The sequence below is a fragment of the Pelophylax lessonae genome (genome assembly GCF_965119305.1).
Source record: "Pelophylax lessonae genome assembly, chromosome: 4".
Lineage (NCBI taxonomy): Eukaryota > Metazoa > Chordata > Amphibia > Anura > Ranidae > Pelophylax > Pelophylax lessonae.
The window spans coordinates 613131562-613144346 of NC_138771.1; the positions used below are offsets into that span (position 1 = coordinate 613131562).

At 45.3% G+C, this 12785-nt stretch overlaps 1 protein-coding gene across 1 annotated transcript in view; it reads left to right on the forward strand.

Annotated features, from left to right (window-relative positions):
- LOC309553571 (A.superbus venom factor 1-like) overlaps nucleotides 1-12785 on the forward strand; it is a 476096-nt gene that overhangs the window by 424316 nt on the left and 38995 nt on the right. The window contains exon 33 of the mRNA XM_082254843.1: nucleotides 11293-11344. Within this exon, the coding sequence (XP_082110969.1) occupies nucleotides 11293-11344 (52 nt within the window). The remainder of the gene's footprint in view (nucleotides 1-11292; nucleotides 11345-12785) is intronic.

A 12785-nucleotide genomic window follows, 5' to 3' on the forward strand; every position in this document is an offset into this window, starting at 1 on the left:
GGCATAGTCTGTATCGGTACGTGTGAGATACACCTTCCAAATTTTTGGGGCGCATCTTCCACCGCCAAGGATTGCAGGGTGCTTCAGTTTGCCTCCTGTTCCGAACTCCTCCTCATCCTGCCTTTAGGGTACAAAAAATAGTAATCGGGGCCTAGTCTGGGTCTGTACGTGTGAGATACACCTTTTGATATCATATTTTCTATTCCGCTATTCAATCTACACCCTTTGGGGTAAAAAGAATCAAATTGCGGCATAGTCTGTATCAGTACGTGTGAGATACACCTTCCAAATTTTTGGGGCGCATCTTCCACCGCAAAGGATTGCAGGGTGCTTCAGTTTGCCTCCTGTTCCGAACACCTCCTACTCCTAATCCTGCCTTTAGGGTACAAAAAATTGTAATCAGGACCTAGTCTGGGTCTGTACGTGTGAGATACACATTTTGATATCATATTTTCTATTCCGCTATTCAATCTACACCCTTTGGGGTAAAAAGAATTAAATTGCGGCATAGTCTGTATCGGTACGTGTGAGATACACCTTCCAAATTTTTGGGGCGCATCTTCCACCGCCCAGGATTGCAGGGTGCTTCAGTTTGCCTCCTGTTCCGAACTCCTCCTACTCCTCATCCTGCCTTTAGGGTACAAAAAATTGTAATCGGGGCCTAGTCTGGGTATTTACATGTGAGATACACCTTTTGATATCATATTTCCTATTCCGCTATTCAATCTACGCCCTTTGGGGTAAAAAGAATTAAATTGCGGCATAGTCTGTATTGGTACGTGTGAGATACACCGTTCCAATTTTTTGGGCGCATCTTACACCGCCGAGGATTGCACGGTGCTTCAGTTTGCCTCTTGCCTGTTCCGAACTCCTCCTAATCCTCATCCTGCCTTTAGGGTACAAAAAATTGTAATCGGGGCCTAGTCTGGGTTTGTACGTGTGAGATACATCTATTGATATCATATTTTCTATTCCGCTATTCAATCTACACCCTTTGAGGTAAAAAGAATCAAATTGTGGCATAGTCTGTATCGGTACATGTGAGATACACCTTCCAAAGTTTTGGGGCAAATCTTCCACCGCCAAGGATTGCAGGGTGCTTCAGTTTGCCTCCTGTTCCGAACTCCTCCTACTCCTCATCCTGCCTTTAGGGTAAAAAAATAGTAATCGGGGCCTAGTCTGGGTCTGTACGTGTGAGATACACCTTTTGATTTCATATTTTCTATTCAGCTATTCAATCTACACCCTTTGGGGTAAAAAGAATCAAATTGCGGCATAGTCTGTATCAGTACGTGTGAGATGCGCCTCAAAAATTTGGAAGGTGTATCTTCAACCGCCAAGGATTGCAGGGTGCTTCAGTTTGCCTCCTGTTCCGAACTCCTCCTACTCCTAATCCTGCCTTTAGGGTACAAAAAATTGTAATCAGGGCCTAGTCTGGGTCTGTACGTGTGAGATACACCTTTTGATATCATATTTTCTATTCCGCTATTCAATCTACACCCTTTGGGGTAAAAAGAATTAAATTGCGGCATAGTCTGTATCGGTATGTGTGAGATACACCTTCCAAATTTTTGGGGCGCATCTTCCACCACCCAGGATTGCAGGGTGCTTCAGTTTGCCTCTTGCCTGTTCCGAACTCCTCCTCCTCATCCTGCCTTTAGGGTACAAAAAATTGTAATCGGGGCCTAGTCTGGGTCTGTACGTGTGAGATACACCTTTTGATTTCATATTTTCTATTCAGCTATTCAATCTACACCCTTTGGGGTAAAAAGAATCAAATTGCGGCATAGTCTGTATCAGTACGTGTGAGATACACCTTCCAAATTTTTGGGGCGCATCTTCCACCGCCAAGGATTGCAGGGTGCTTCAGTTTGCCTCCTGTTCCGAACTCCTCCTACACCTAATCCTGCCTTTAGGGTACAAAAAATTGTAATCAGGGCCTAGTCTGGGTCTGAACGTGTGAGATACACCTTTTGATATCATATTTTCTATTCCGCTATTCAATCTACACCCTTTGGGGTAAAAAGAATTAAATTGCGGCATAGTCTGTATTGGTACGTGTGAGATACACCTTCCAAATTTTTGGGGCGCATCTTCCACCGCCGAGGATTGCAGGGTGCTTCAGTTTGCCTCCTGCCTGTTCCGAACTCCTCCTACTCCTCATCCTCATCCTGCCTTTAGGGTACAAAAAATTGTAATCGGGGCCTAGTCTGGGTTTGTACCTGTGAGATACACCTTTTGATATCATATTTTCTATTCCGCTATTCAATCTACACCCTTTGGGGTAAAAATAATTAAATTGCGGCATAGTCTGTATCGGTACGTGTGAGATACACCTTCCAAATTTTTGGGGCGCATCTTCCACCGCCAAGGATTGCAGGGTGCTTCAGTTTGCCTCCTGTTCCGAACTCCTCCTTCTACTCATCCTGCCTTTAGGGTACAAAAAATTGTAATCGGGGCCTAGTCTGGGTCTGTACGTGTGAGATACACCTTTTGATATGATATTTTCTATTCCGCTATTCAATCTACACCCTTTGGGGTAAAAAGAATTCAATTGCGGCTTAGTCTGTTTCGGTACGTGTGAGATACACCTTCCAAATTTTTGGGGCGCATATTCCACCGCCGAGGATTGCAGGGTGCTTCAGTTTGCCTCCTGTTCCGAACTCTTCCAACTCCTCATCCTGCCTTTAGGGTACAAAAAATAGTAATTGGGGCCTAGTCTGGGTCTGTACGTGTGAGATACACCTTTTGATATCATATTTTCTATTCCGCTATTCAATCTACACCCTTTGGGGTAAAAATAATTAAATTGCAGCATAGTCTGTATCGGTAGGTGCGAGATACACCTTCCAAATTTTTGGGGCGCATCTTCCACCGCCGAGGATTGCAGAGTGCTTCAGATTGCCTCCTGTTCCGAACTCCTCCTACTCCTCATCCTGCCTTTCGGGTACAAAAAATAGTAATCGGGGCCTAGTGTGGGTCTGTACGTGTGAGATACACCTTTTGATATCATATTTTCTATTCCGCTATTCAATCTACACCCTTTGAGGTAAAAAGAATTAAATTGCGGCATAGTCTGTATCGGTACGTGTGAGATACACCTTCCAAATTTTTGGGGCGCATCTTCCACCGCAAAGGATTGCAGGGTGCTTTAGTTTGCCTCCTGTTCCGAACTCCTCCTATTCCTCATCCTGCCTTTAGGGTAAAAAAATAGTATTTGGGGCCTAGTCTGGGTCTGTACGTGTGAGATACACCTTTTGATATCATATTTTCTTTTCCGCTATTCAATCTACACCCTTTGGGGTAAAAAGAATTAAATTGCGGCATAGTCTGTATCGGTACGTATGAGATACACCTTCCAAATTTTTGGGGCGCATCTTCCACCGCCGAGAATTGCAGGGTGCTTCAGTTAGCCTCCTGTTCCGAACTCCCCCTACTCCTCATCCTGCCTTTAGGATACAAAAAATTGTAATCGGGGCCTAGTCTGGGACTGTACATGTGAGATACACCTATTGATATCATATTTTCTATTCCGCTATTCAATCTACACCCTTTGGGGTAAAAAGAATTAAATTGCGGCATAGTCTGTATCGGTACGTGTGAGATCCACCTTTCCAATTTTTTGGGCGCATCTTACACCGTCGAGGATTGCAGGGTGCTTCAGTTTGCCTCCTGCCTGTTCCGAACTCCTCCTACTCCTCATCCTCATCCTGCCTTTAGGATACAAAAAATAGTAATCGGGGCCTAGTCTGGGTCTGTATGTGTGAGATATACCTTTAGATATTATATTTTCTATTCCGCTATTCAATCTACACCCTTTGGGGTAAAAAGAATTAAATTGCGGCATAGTCTGTATCGGTACGTATGAGATACACCTTCCAAATTTTTGGGGCGCATCTTCCACCGCCGAGAATTGCAGGGTGCTTCAGTTAGCCTCCTGTTCCGAACTCCTCCTACTCCTCATCCTGCCTTTAGGATACAAAAAATTGTAATCGGGGCCTAGTCTGGGACTGTACATGTGAGATACACCTTTTGATATCATATTTTCTATTCCGCTATTCAATCGACACCCTTTGGGGTAAAAAGAATTAAATTGCGGCATAGTCTGTATCGGTACGTGTGAGATACACCTTCCAAATTTTTGGGGCGCATCTTCCACCGCCGAGGATTGCAGGGTGCTTCAGTTTGCCTCCTGTTCCGAACTCCTCCTACTCCTCATCCTGCCTTTAGGATACAAAAAATTGTAATCGGGGCCTAGTCTGGGTCTGTACATGTGAGATACACCTATTGATATCATATTTTCTATTCCGCTATTCAATCTACACCCTTTGGGGTAAAAAGAATTAAATTGCGGCATAGTCTGTATCGGTACGTGTGAGATACACCTTTCCAATTTTTTGGGCGCATCTTACACCGTCGAGGATTGGAGGGTGCTTCAGTTTGCCTCCTGCCTGTTCCGAACTCCTCCTACTCCTCATCCTCATCCTGCCTTTAGGATACAAAAAATAGTAATCGGGGCCTAGTCTGGGTCCGTATGTGTGAGATATACCTTTAGATATTATATTTTCTATTCCGCTATTCAATCTACACCCTTTGGGGTAAAAAGAACTAAATTGCGGCATAGTCTGTATCGGTACGTGTGAGATACACCTTCCAAATTTTTAGGCGCATCTTCCACCGCCGAGGATTGCAGGGTGCTTCAGTTTGCCTCCTGTTCCGAACTCCTCCTACTCCTCATCCTGCTTTTAGGGTACAAAAAATAGTAATCGAGGCCTAGTCTGGGTCTGTACGTGTGAGATACACCTTTTGATATCATATTTTCTATTCCGCTATTCAATCTACACCCTTTGGGGTAAAAAGATTTAAATAGCGGCATAGTCTGTATCGGTACGTGTGAGATACACCTTCCAAATTTTTGGGGCATATCTTCCACCGCCGAGGATTGGAGGATACTTCAGTTTTCCTCCTGTTCCGAACTCCTCCTACTCCTTATCCTGCCTTTAGGGTACCAAAAATAGTAATTGGGGCCTAGTCTGGGTCTGTACGTGCGAGATACACCTTTTGATATCATATTTTCTTTTCCGCTATTCAATCTACACCCTTTGGGGTAAAAATAATTAAATTGCGGCATAGTCTGTATCGGTACGTGTGAGATACACCTTCCAAATTTTTGGGGCGCATCTTCCACCGCCGAGGATTGCAGGGTGCTTCAGTTTGCCTCCTGTTCCAAACTCCTCCTACTCCTCATCCTGCCTTTAGGGTACAAAAAATTGTAATTGGGGCCTAGTCTGTGTTTATACACGTGAGATACACCGTTTTATAATTTTTTTTTCTATTCCGCTATTCAATATACACCCTTTTGAAATGTAAAAAATTAAATTACGACATAGTCTGTATCAGTACGTGTGAGATACACCTTTTTAAATTTGTCTGGCGCATCTCCTTCCACCGCCGAGGATTGCAGGGCGCTTCAGTTTGCCTCTTGTTCCGAACTCCTCCTACTCCTCTTCCTCATCTTGCCTTTTGGGTACAAAAAATTGTAATCGGGGCCTAGTCTGTTTTTGTACATGTGAGATACACCGTTTTATAAATGTTTTCCTATTCCGCTATTCAATATACACCCTTTTGGAGTGTAAAAAATTAAATTACGGCATAGTCTGTATCGGTTCGTGTGAGATACACCATTTAAATTTGTTTGGCGCATCTCCTTCCACTGTTTGGCGCATCTCCTTCCACCGCCGAGGATTGCAGGGCGCTTCAGTTTGCCTCCTGTTCCGAACTCCTCCTACTCCTCTTCCTCATCCTCATCCTCCCTTTAGGGCACAAAAAATTGTAATCGGGGCCTAGTCTGTGTTTGTACGTGTGAGATACACCGTTTTATAAAAATTTTTCTATTCCGCTATTCAATATACACCCTTTTGGGGTGAAAAAAATTTAATTACGGCATAGTCTGTATCGGTACGTGTGAGATACATCTTTTAAATTTGTTTGGCGCATCTCCTTCCACCGCCAAGAATTGCAGGGCGCTTCAGTTTGCCTCCTGTTCCCAACTCCTCCTACTCCTCTTCCTCCCTTTAGGGTACAAAAAATTGTAATCGGGACCTAGTCTCTGTTTGTACGTTTGAGATACATATCCTTTTTTCTATTCCGCTATTCAATATACACCCTTTTGGGGTGAAAAAAATTAAATTACGGCATACTTTGCATATTCAACTGTGAGATACACCCGTTGTATTTGTGTACTGTTTTTCTTTTCCGCTATTTAATAAACACCCTTTTGGGGTAAAAAAAATTAAATTGCGGCATAGTTTGCATATTTGACTGTGAGATACACCCGTGCGATACTGTTGTTGTTTTGTTCCGCTATTCAATAAACACCTTTCTAGGGCAAGATCATAAATTACAGAAATATGAGGAGACCGTCAAATAGGGGCCGTGGCCTGGGTCGTGGTGCTGCTGGTAGAGCTCCTGTTGCAAGGAGAGGACGTGGTCGATCTGTGCCAGCTACACACACAAGTGAAACACCTTCCTCAAGTGTGAGTAGGCGACAGAACCTGCAGCAGTATTTGGTAGGGCATCATGCGCCTCTACAAGTGTTGAGGCCAGAACAAGTAGAGGCGATAGTAGATTGGTTTGCTGCTGACAGTGCCTCCAGTTCCTTCACATTGTCTCCCACCCAGTCTACTGCAGAAAGGTCAGAGTTGGCACCTGCAGCCGATGTCCAACCATCTTTCACCTCACCCCCTTGCAAATCAGGCAAGCAGTCTGAGCCCCAAGTCATGCAGCAGTCTCTTCTTCTTTTTGATGACTCTGTCAGCAGGGTTTCCCAGGGCCATCCACCTATCCCTGCCCCAGAAGTGGAAGAGATTGAGTGCAGCAATGCCCAACCACTTATTTCTCAAGATGAGTACATGGAAGGACCATCGCAGCACGTCTCCGATGATGACGAAACGCAGGTGCCAACTGCTGCCCGACAAGGAGGGCAGGGGTGAAGACTGGGTGGAAGATGATGTGGAGGACGATGAGGTCCTCAACCCCACATGGAATATAGGTCATGCAGGTGACCTGAGTAGTTTGGAGGAAGAGGCGGTGGTCGCACAGAGCCACCAGCACAGCAGAAGAGGGAGCAGGGTGCAGAAGCGGAGCGGCCGTGCCCTAGACACTATGCCTGCTACTGCCCAACGCAGCAAGGGACCGAGCGCACCAAAGCAAGCTCAAAGGAGTTCTCTAGCGTGGAAGTTCTTCAGAAAATGTGCTGATGACAGGACACGAGTGGTTTGCACCCTGTGCAATCAGAGCCTGAAGCGAGGCATAAACCTTCTCAACCTGAGCACAACCTGCATGATCAGGCATCTAAGTGCAAAGCACGAGCTGCAGTGGAGTAGACACCTTTAAAACCAAGAAAGGTCTCTGGCTCTTCCTGCTTCCTCTTCTGCTGCAGTCTCGGCCTCTTCATCCACCCCTGTAGTGATACCGGCACCTGCCACCCAGCAAACAGACGATCTGTCAGCAACACCACCACCTGCGTCACTAACCATCTCCACAATGTGTTTGGCTTTCCATCTCCCAAACACTTCAGAGGAAGAGGAAGTACCCCCCTACCCACCCGTGATCCCTGGCCCTGAATGCCAGCATTTCAAAATTCTTGGCCTTTGAAATGCTGTCATTCTGTCTGGTGGAGATGCACAGTTTTAAAAGCCTTATGTCAGTGGCTGTCCCACAGTACGTCGTGCCCAGCCGCCACTACTTTTCCAGTCAAGCCATCGCTTCCCAGCACAACCAAGTGGGGGAAAAAATCAGGTGTGCACTGCGCAACGCCATCTGTGCCAAGGTCCACCTAACTACCAATACGTGGACCAGTAAGCACGGTCAGGGGCGTTATATCTCCCTAACGGCACACTGAGTAAATGCAGTGGCGGATGGGCCTGAGGCGGATAGCAATTTGGCGCATGTCCTTCCACCACCGGATTGCAGGGCGCTTCAGTTTGCCTCCTGTTCCTAACTCCTCCTACTCCACTTCCTCATCCTCTACCGCCTCCTCATCCGGTCAGCGTAACACCTTCACCACCAACTTCAGCACAGCCAGGGGTAAACGACAGCAGGCAGTTTTAAAACTTGCCTGTTTGTGGAAAAAACCACACACCGTGCAGGAGTTGTGGAGGAGCATGGAACAGCAGACAAATGAGTGGTTGCTGCCAGCGAGCCTCAAGCCCGGCCTGGTGGTGTGCGATAACGGGCGAAATCTCATAGCAGCTCTGGGCCTAGCCGGCTTGACGCACATCCCTTGCCTGGCGCATGTGCTGAATTTGGTGGTGCAGAAGTTCCTTAGAAATTACCCCGATATGTCAGAGCTGCTGCAGAAAGTGCGGCCCGTCTGTGCGCACTTTCGGCATTCTCACCCTGCTGCTGCTCTCCTGTCAGCGCTGCAGCGTAACTTCGGCCTTCCCGCTCACTGCCTCATATGTGATGTGCCCACAAGGTGGAACTCCACCTTGCACATGCTGGAAAGACTGTGCGAGCAGCAGCAGGCCATAGTGGAGTTTCAGCTGCAGCACGCACGCGTGAGTCGCTCTGCGGAACAGCACCACTTCACCACCAATAACTGGGCCTCCATGCGAGACCTGTGTGCCTTGTTGCACTGTTTTGAGTACTCCACCAACATGGCCAGTGCCGATGACGCCATTGTCAGCTTAACTATCCCACTTCTATGCCTCCTTCAAAAAACGATTCGGGCAATGATGAAAGAGGATGTGGCACAGGATGAGGAGGAGGAGGAGGAGGAGGAGGATGAAGAGGTAACATTTCCAAGGCTTTCAGGGCAGTCATTCGCAAGTGGCTCCGAGGGTGGGTTCCTGCACACACAAACGCCAGGTACACAATTGTCCAGCAGGGGCACAGTTCTGGAGGATGAGGAGGAGGAGATGGAGGAGGAGATGGAACCATGTTCACAGCAGGGTGGCACCCAGGCCAGCTCATGGTCATCACTGGTGCGTGGCTGTGGGGATACAGAGGACACATGAGCGATTACATGCTGCAGTGTCTCCACAACGACCGCCGAGTTGCCCACATTCTAACTTGTGCTGATTACTGGGTGGCCACACTGCTGGATCCCCATTACAAGGACAACGTACCATCCTTAATTCACTCACTGGAGCGCGATCGCAAGATGCGCGAGTACAAGCGCACGCTGGTAGATGCGATGCTGCTGGTATTCCCACCTGACAGCGGGGCCACAGTGGAAGCACAAGGCCAAGGCAGAGGAGGAGGAGGAAGAGGTCGCCAACGCAACCAGGGCACCGCCATCACCTCAGAAGGCAGGGTTAGCATGGCCAAAATGTGGAAAAGCTTTGTCAGCATGCCACAACAAACAGCAGCACCAGCAGCTCCTATGAAAGGTCTTAGCAGGAGGCAGCATTTCACCAACATGGTGGAGCAGTATGTGTGCACACGCCTACATGTAGTGAATGACGGGTCTGCCCCCCTTCAACTTCTGGGTCTCCAAATTGGGCACATGGCCTGAGCTTGCCCTTTACGCCTTGGAGGTGCTGGCGTGCCCTGCAGCCAGTGTATTATCTGAACGGGTATTTAGCAAGGCTGGGGGCGTTATCACAGACAAGCGCAGCCCCCTGTCCAGAGACAATGTGGACAAGCTCACGTTCATTAAAATGAACCAGGCATGGATCCCACAGGACTTTTCCGTACCTTGTGCAGAATAGAGATGGGTACCGACCTTACCCAGCCATTGTTATATTTTTGATTTTTCTCACTCTTTTGGGGTGTACCCTCATTTAAAATGACTGAAAAAAAGTAGTGTTGGCTACCTCGTCCCCCTCCACCGCCGCTTTCACCTACACCACCACATCCACCGCCACCTAAACCTCCCTCCTACTCCATATGGGCCTCGTCCTTCACAGATGAAGAAAATTGTTTTATTTTTCTGTTTTTTTTTTGTTGTTTTAAGTTATTTCCCTATCCACATTTGTTTGCAGAGCACTTGCCATGCTCTTAACTACATTTTGCTGCCATTTGCAGCACTCTAGCCCTTTCCATTGGTGTTTTAGAGCCATTTTAGTGCCTGAAAGTTCGGGTCCCCATTGACATCAATGGGGTTCAGTGTCCGGGTAAAGTTCGGAAAAAGTCCGGGACACGGACCCGGACTTTTTTTTCAAGTTCGGCCGAATCCGCCGAACACGGACATCCAGGTGTCCGCTCAACTCTAATCAGCACCCTTATGCATTGTTTACTTTGAGACCCAGTGAGTGATCAGCAAGGGGGAGAAGACTGAGAACATATTTCCTCCTGCCTTTAGCAAACTGATAATATTATTCTCCCAAGATATTTTTCTTAGCCCTAGGTATAGTCACTTGACTGGAGCTCATTAAAATAATATTTTTTTTTTATAAGTACCGTATTTATTCGAGTATAACGCGCAAAATTTTCTACCAAAAAAAGAAATCAAAGTTTGGGTGCGCATTATAAACGAGGGCTGGGGTGGCAGTGGCGGCCGGTCCATTGAGGGCGCAGGCGAATTGTGAGTTCGCACTGCGCCTTTTCCGGGCTGCAGCCGCTCACTGTACGTAAGGGCGAAGAAAAGAAAAACGTCCCCTCGTCGCGTACAGTGGGCGGCCCGAACTGGGGGTGAGAATTCTTATTATCCGCTGTATGGTGGCCGCTTCATTTCCTCGCCTCGCCCACATGTTACGGTAAGCATTGCTTTTGTACAATTCAGTGTTTTGCGTACCGTAATTCAGTGTTCTTCATATTTTAATTGATATACTGGTACCCGTTAGATGGCAACTCAGGGTATCAAGAGAAAACGTTCTGCATATGACGCTTCTGTTACCGGTAATTTTATTTCGGTATTGTGTTTATACCAGTTTACGTTGTCAATAAATGATTTTTATCATGGCCGCATGTGTTCAACAACGTTTTGGTTGTGAAACAAAATTTTATACCGATTTTTAATCGAAAATTAGGGGTGCGCGTTATACACGTGTGCGCGTTATACTCGAATAAATACGGTATACTTGTTGATTAATATTATGAACTGTCAGGAAATCATTAATGGGTACTTGTAAGGTGTATGTGGGCAAGAGGCCCCTATACTTGTAAAGTGACTTAAAGAAGCAAAAAACATAGAATTCTTTATTTAATATATGGTAGAGTATTACCTTCTCAAAACAAAATGTGTTCTTTATTTCCCCAACACAAAACCAAAAAACAAGAAATCAATTCCTAATATAAAAAAATTCTGGGTGGAGTCGTTGTACATTAATATATATTTTCTTACAGTTAGGAGACCAGAAGGGGCTAAATCGACTATTTCACTTGAGATCTGTGCAAGGTATGAATATTTTTATTAGTTGAAATTACTTACAGAAAGTCATCATTTGCCCAACAGCTCAGGGCTCCTGAGGCAAGATGGGGGGTGGGGGGGGGGGTGCCTTAGAGGGCCTGCCCTTGCTTAGGAATCTTGGTTTGCATAGACGTGACAAATTTGATCTGGTAACGGAAGGGTTCTATTTTTTTTTTTTTTTTTTTCATTTTTTAATTGATAGAATACTGTGGAGAAAGATACTTATTAGGGCCCACTGATTCTACACAAAGCAGTGCAATCTGGGAAGAACATGAGCGAAGCGTACTCTGCATTGTACAAGATGGAAAACTGACTTACAGCTCAGTTTCTCCCACTGCCCACCACATCTCTAGTATGCAGTGGATTTTCAATATTTACTGTAAAATAAATGACATAGATAGGCTAAAGGTAATTGTGTTAATATTTGCTTTTGGTTTTGGTTTTGCTTTAGCGGCTCAGGGGAACCTATAAGATCAGCAAGGCCACCAGCCTACTTATGGCTGAAATTGCTTTGGCTCCTTTTTTAAGCCACTGTTAGAGTTTGCAGAATTGCAACTTTGCAAAGTCTATACAATTCCTTTTCTTAGCTTTTCTATTTCTTTTGTTTACTTTCCTATTCCTTTCCTTTCCCCCTTTTTCCTATTCTTTTTTTTCCCTTTTCATTCATATTTTTCCCTTTCCTCTCTTTTTCTTGCCTTACTCTTTCCTTTCCTCTTCTTTCATTTATCTTTGCTTTAATTTCCTTGTGTTTCCTTTCATTTCCCTTTCCTTTTCTTTCCTATTCTTTCTGTTACTATCTTTTACATTTGCTTTCCTTTCTTATCCTTTCCATTTCTCCTTGTTTTACCTTTTGGTATCTCTTTCTTTTGTCTTTCCTTTCCTTTGCCTTCTCCTTGCTTTCCCCTTTTTCCCCTTGCCTTTCACTTTCATTTGCCTTCTCTTGTCCTTCTATTTCCTTTGTTTCTATCTACATTCCTATCACTTATCTTTCCTTTCACTTCCCCTTGCTTTCTCTTTCCTCTGCGTTACTTATTTGTCTTTCCTTGCCTTTTTCTTCTATTTCCTTTCCCTTTCCAATTCCTTTGTTTTTCCTTTCACTTTCATTTGCCTTTTCTTTCAATTCTCCTTCTTTTGTTTCCCTACTTTCCTCTCTCTTCCCTTTCCTTTCCTTTCCATTCTTCCTTTCCCTTTCTTTTGATTTGTTTTGTTGTCTCTTTCCTTTGTCTTTCTTTTCCTATCTCTTTCATTTCATCCTTTCCTTTTGCTTTAATTTTCCTTCTATTTCTATTATATTTCATTTGTTGCCCTCTAGATTCCTTTCTCTTCTTTTTCCTTTCATTTTCCTTTGTTTTTCTGTGTTTCCTCTTTTCTTTGTCTTTCCATGTCTTTTTTTTTCTATTCCCTTTTCTTCAATTTCCCTTTTGTTTGT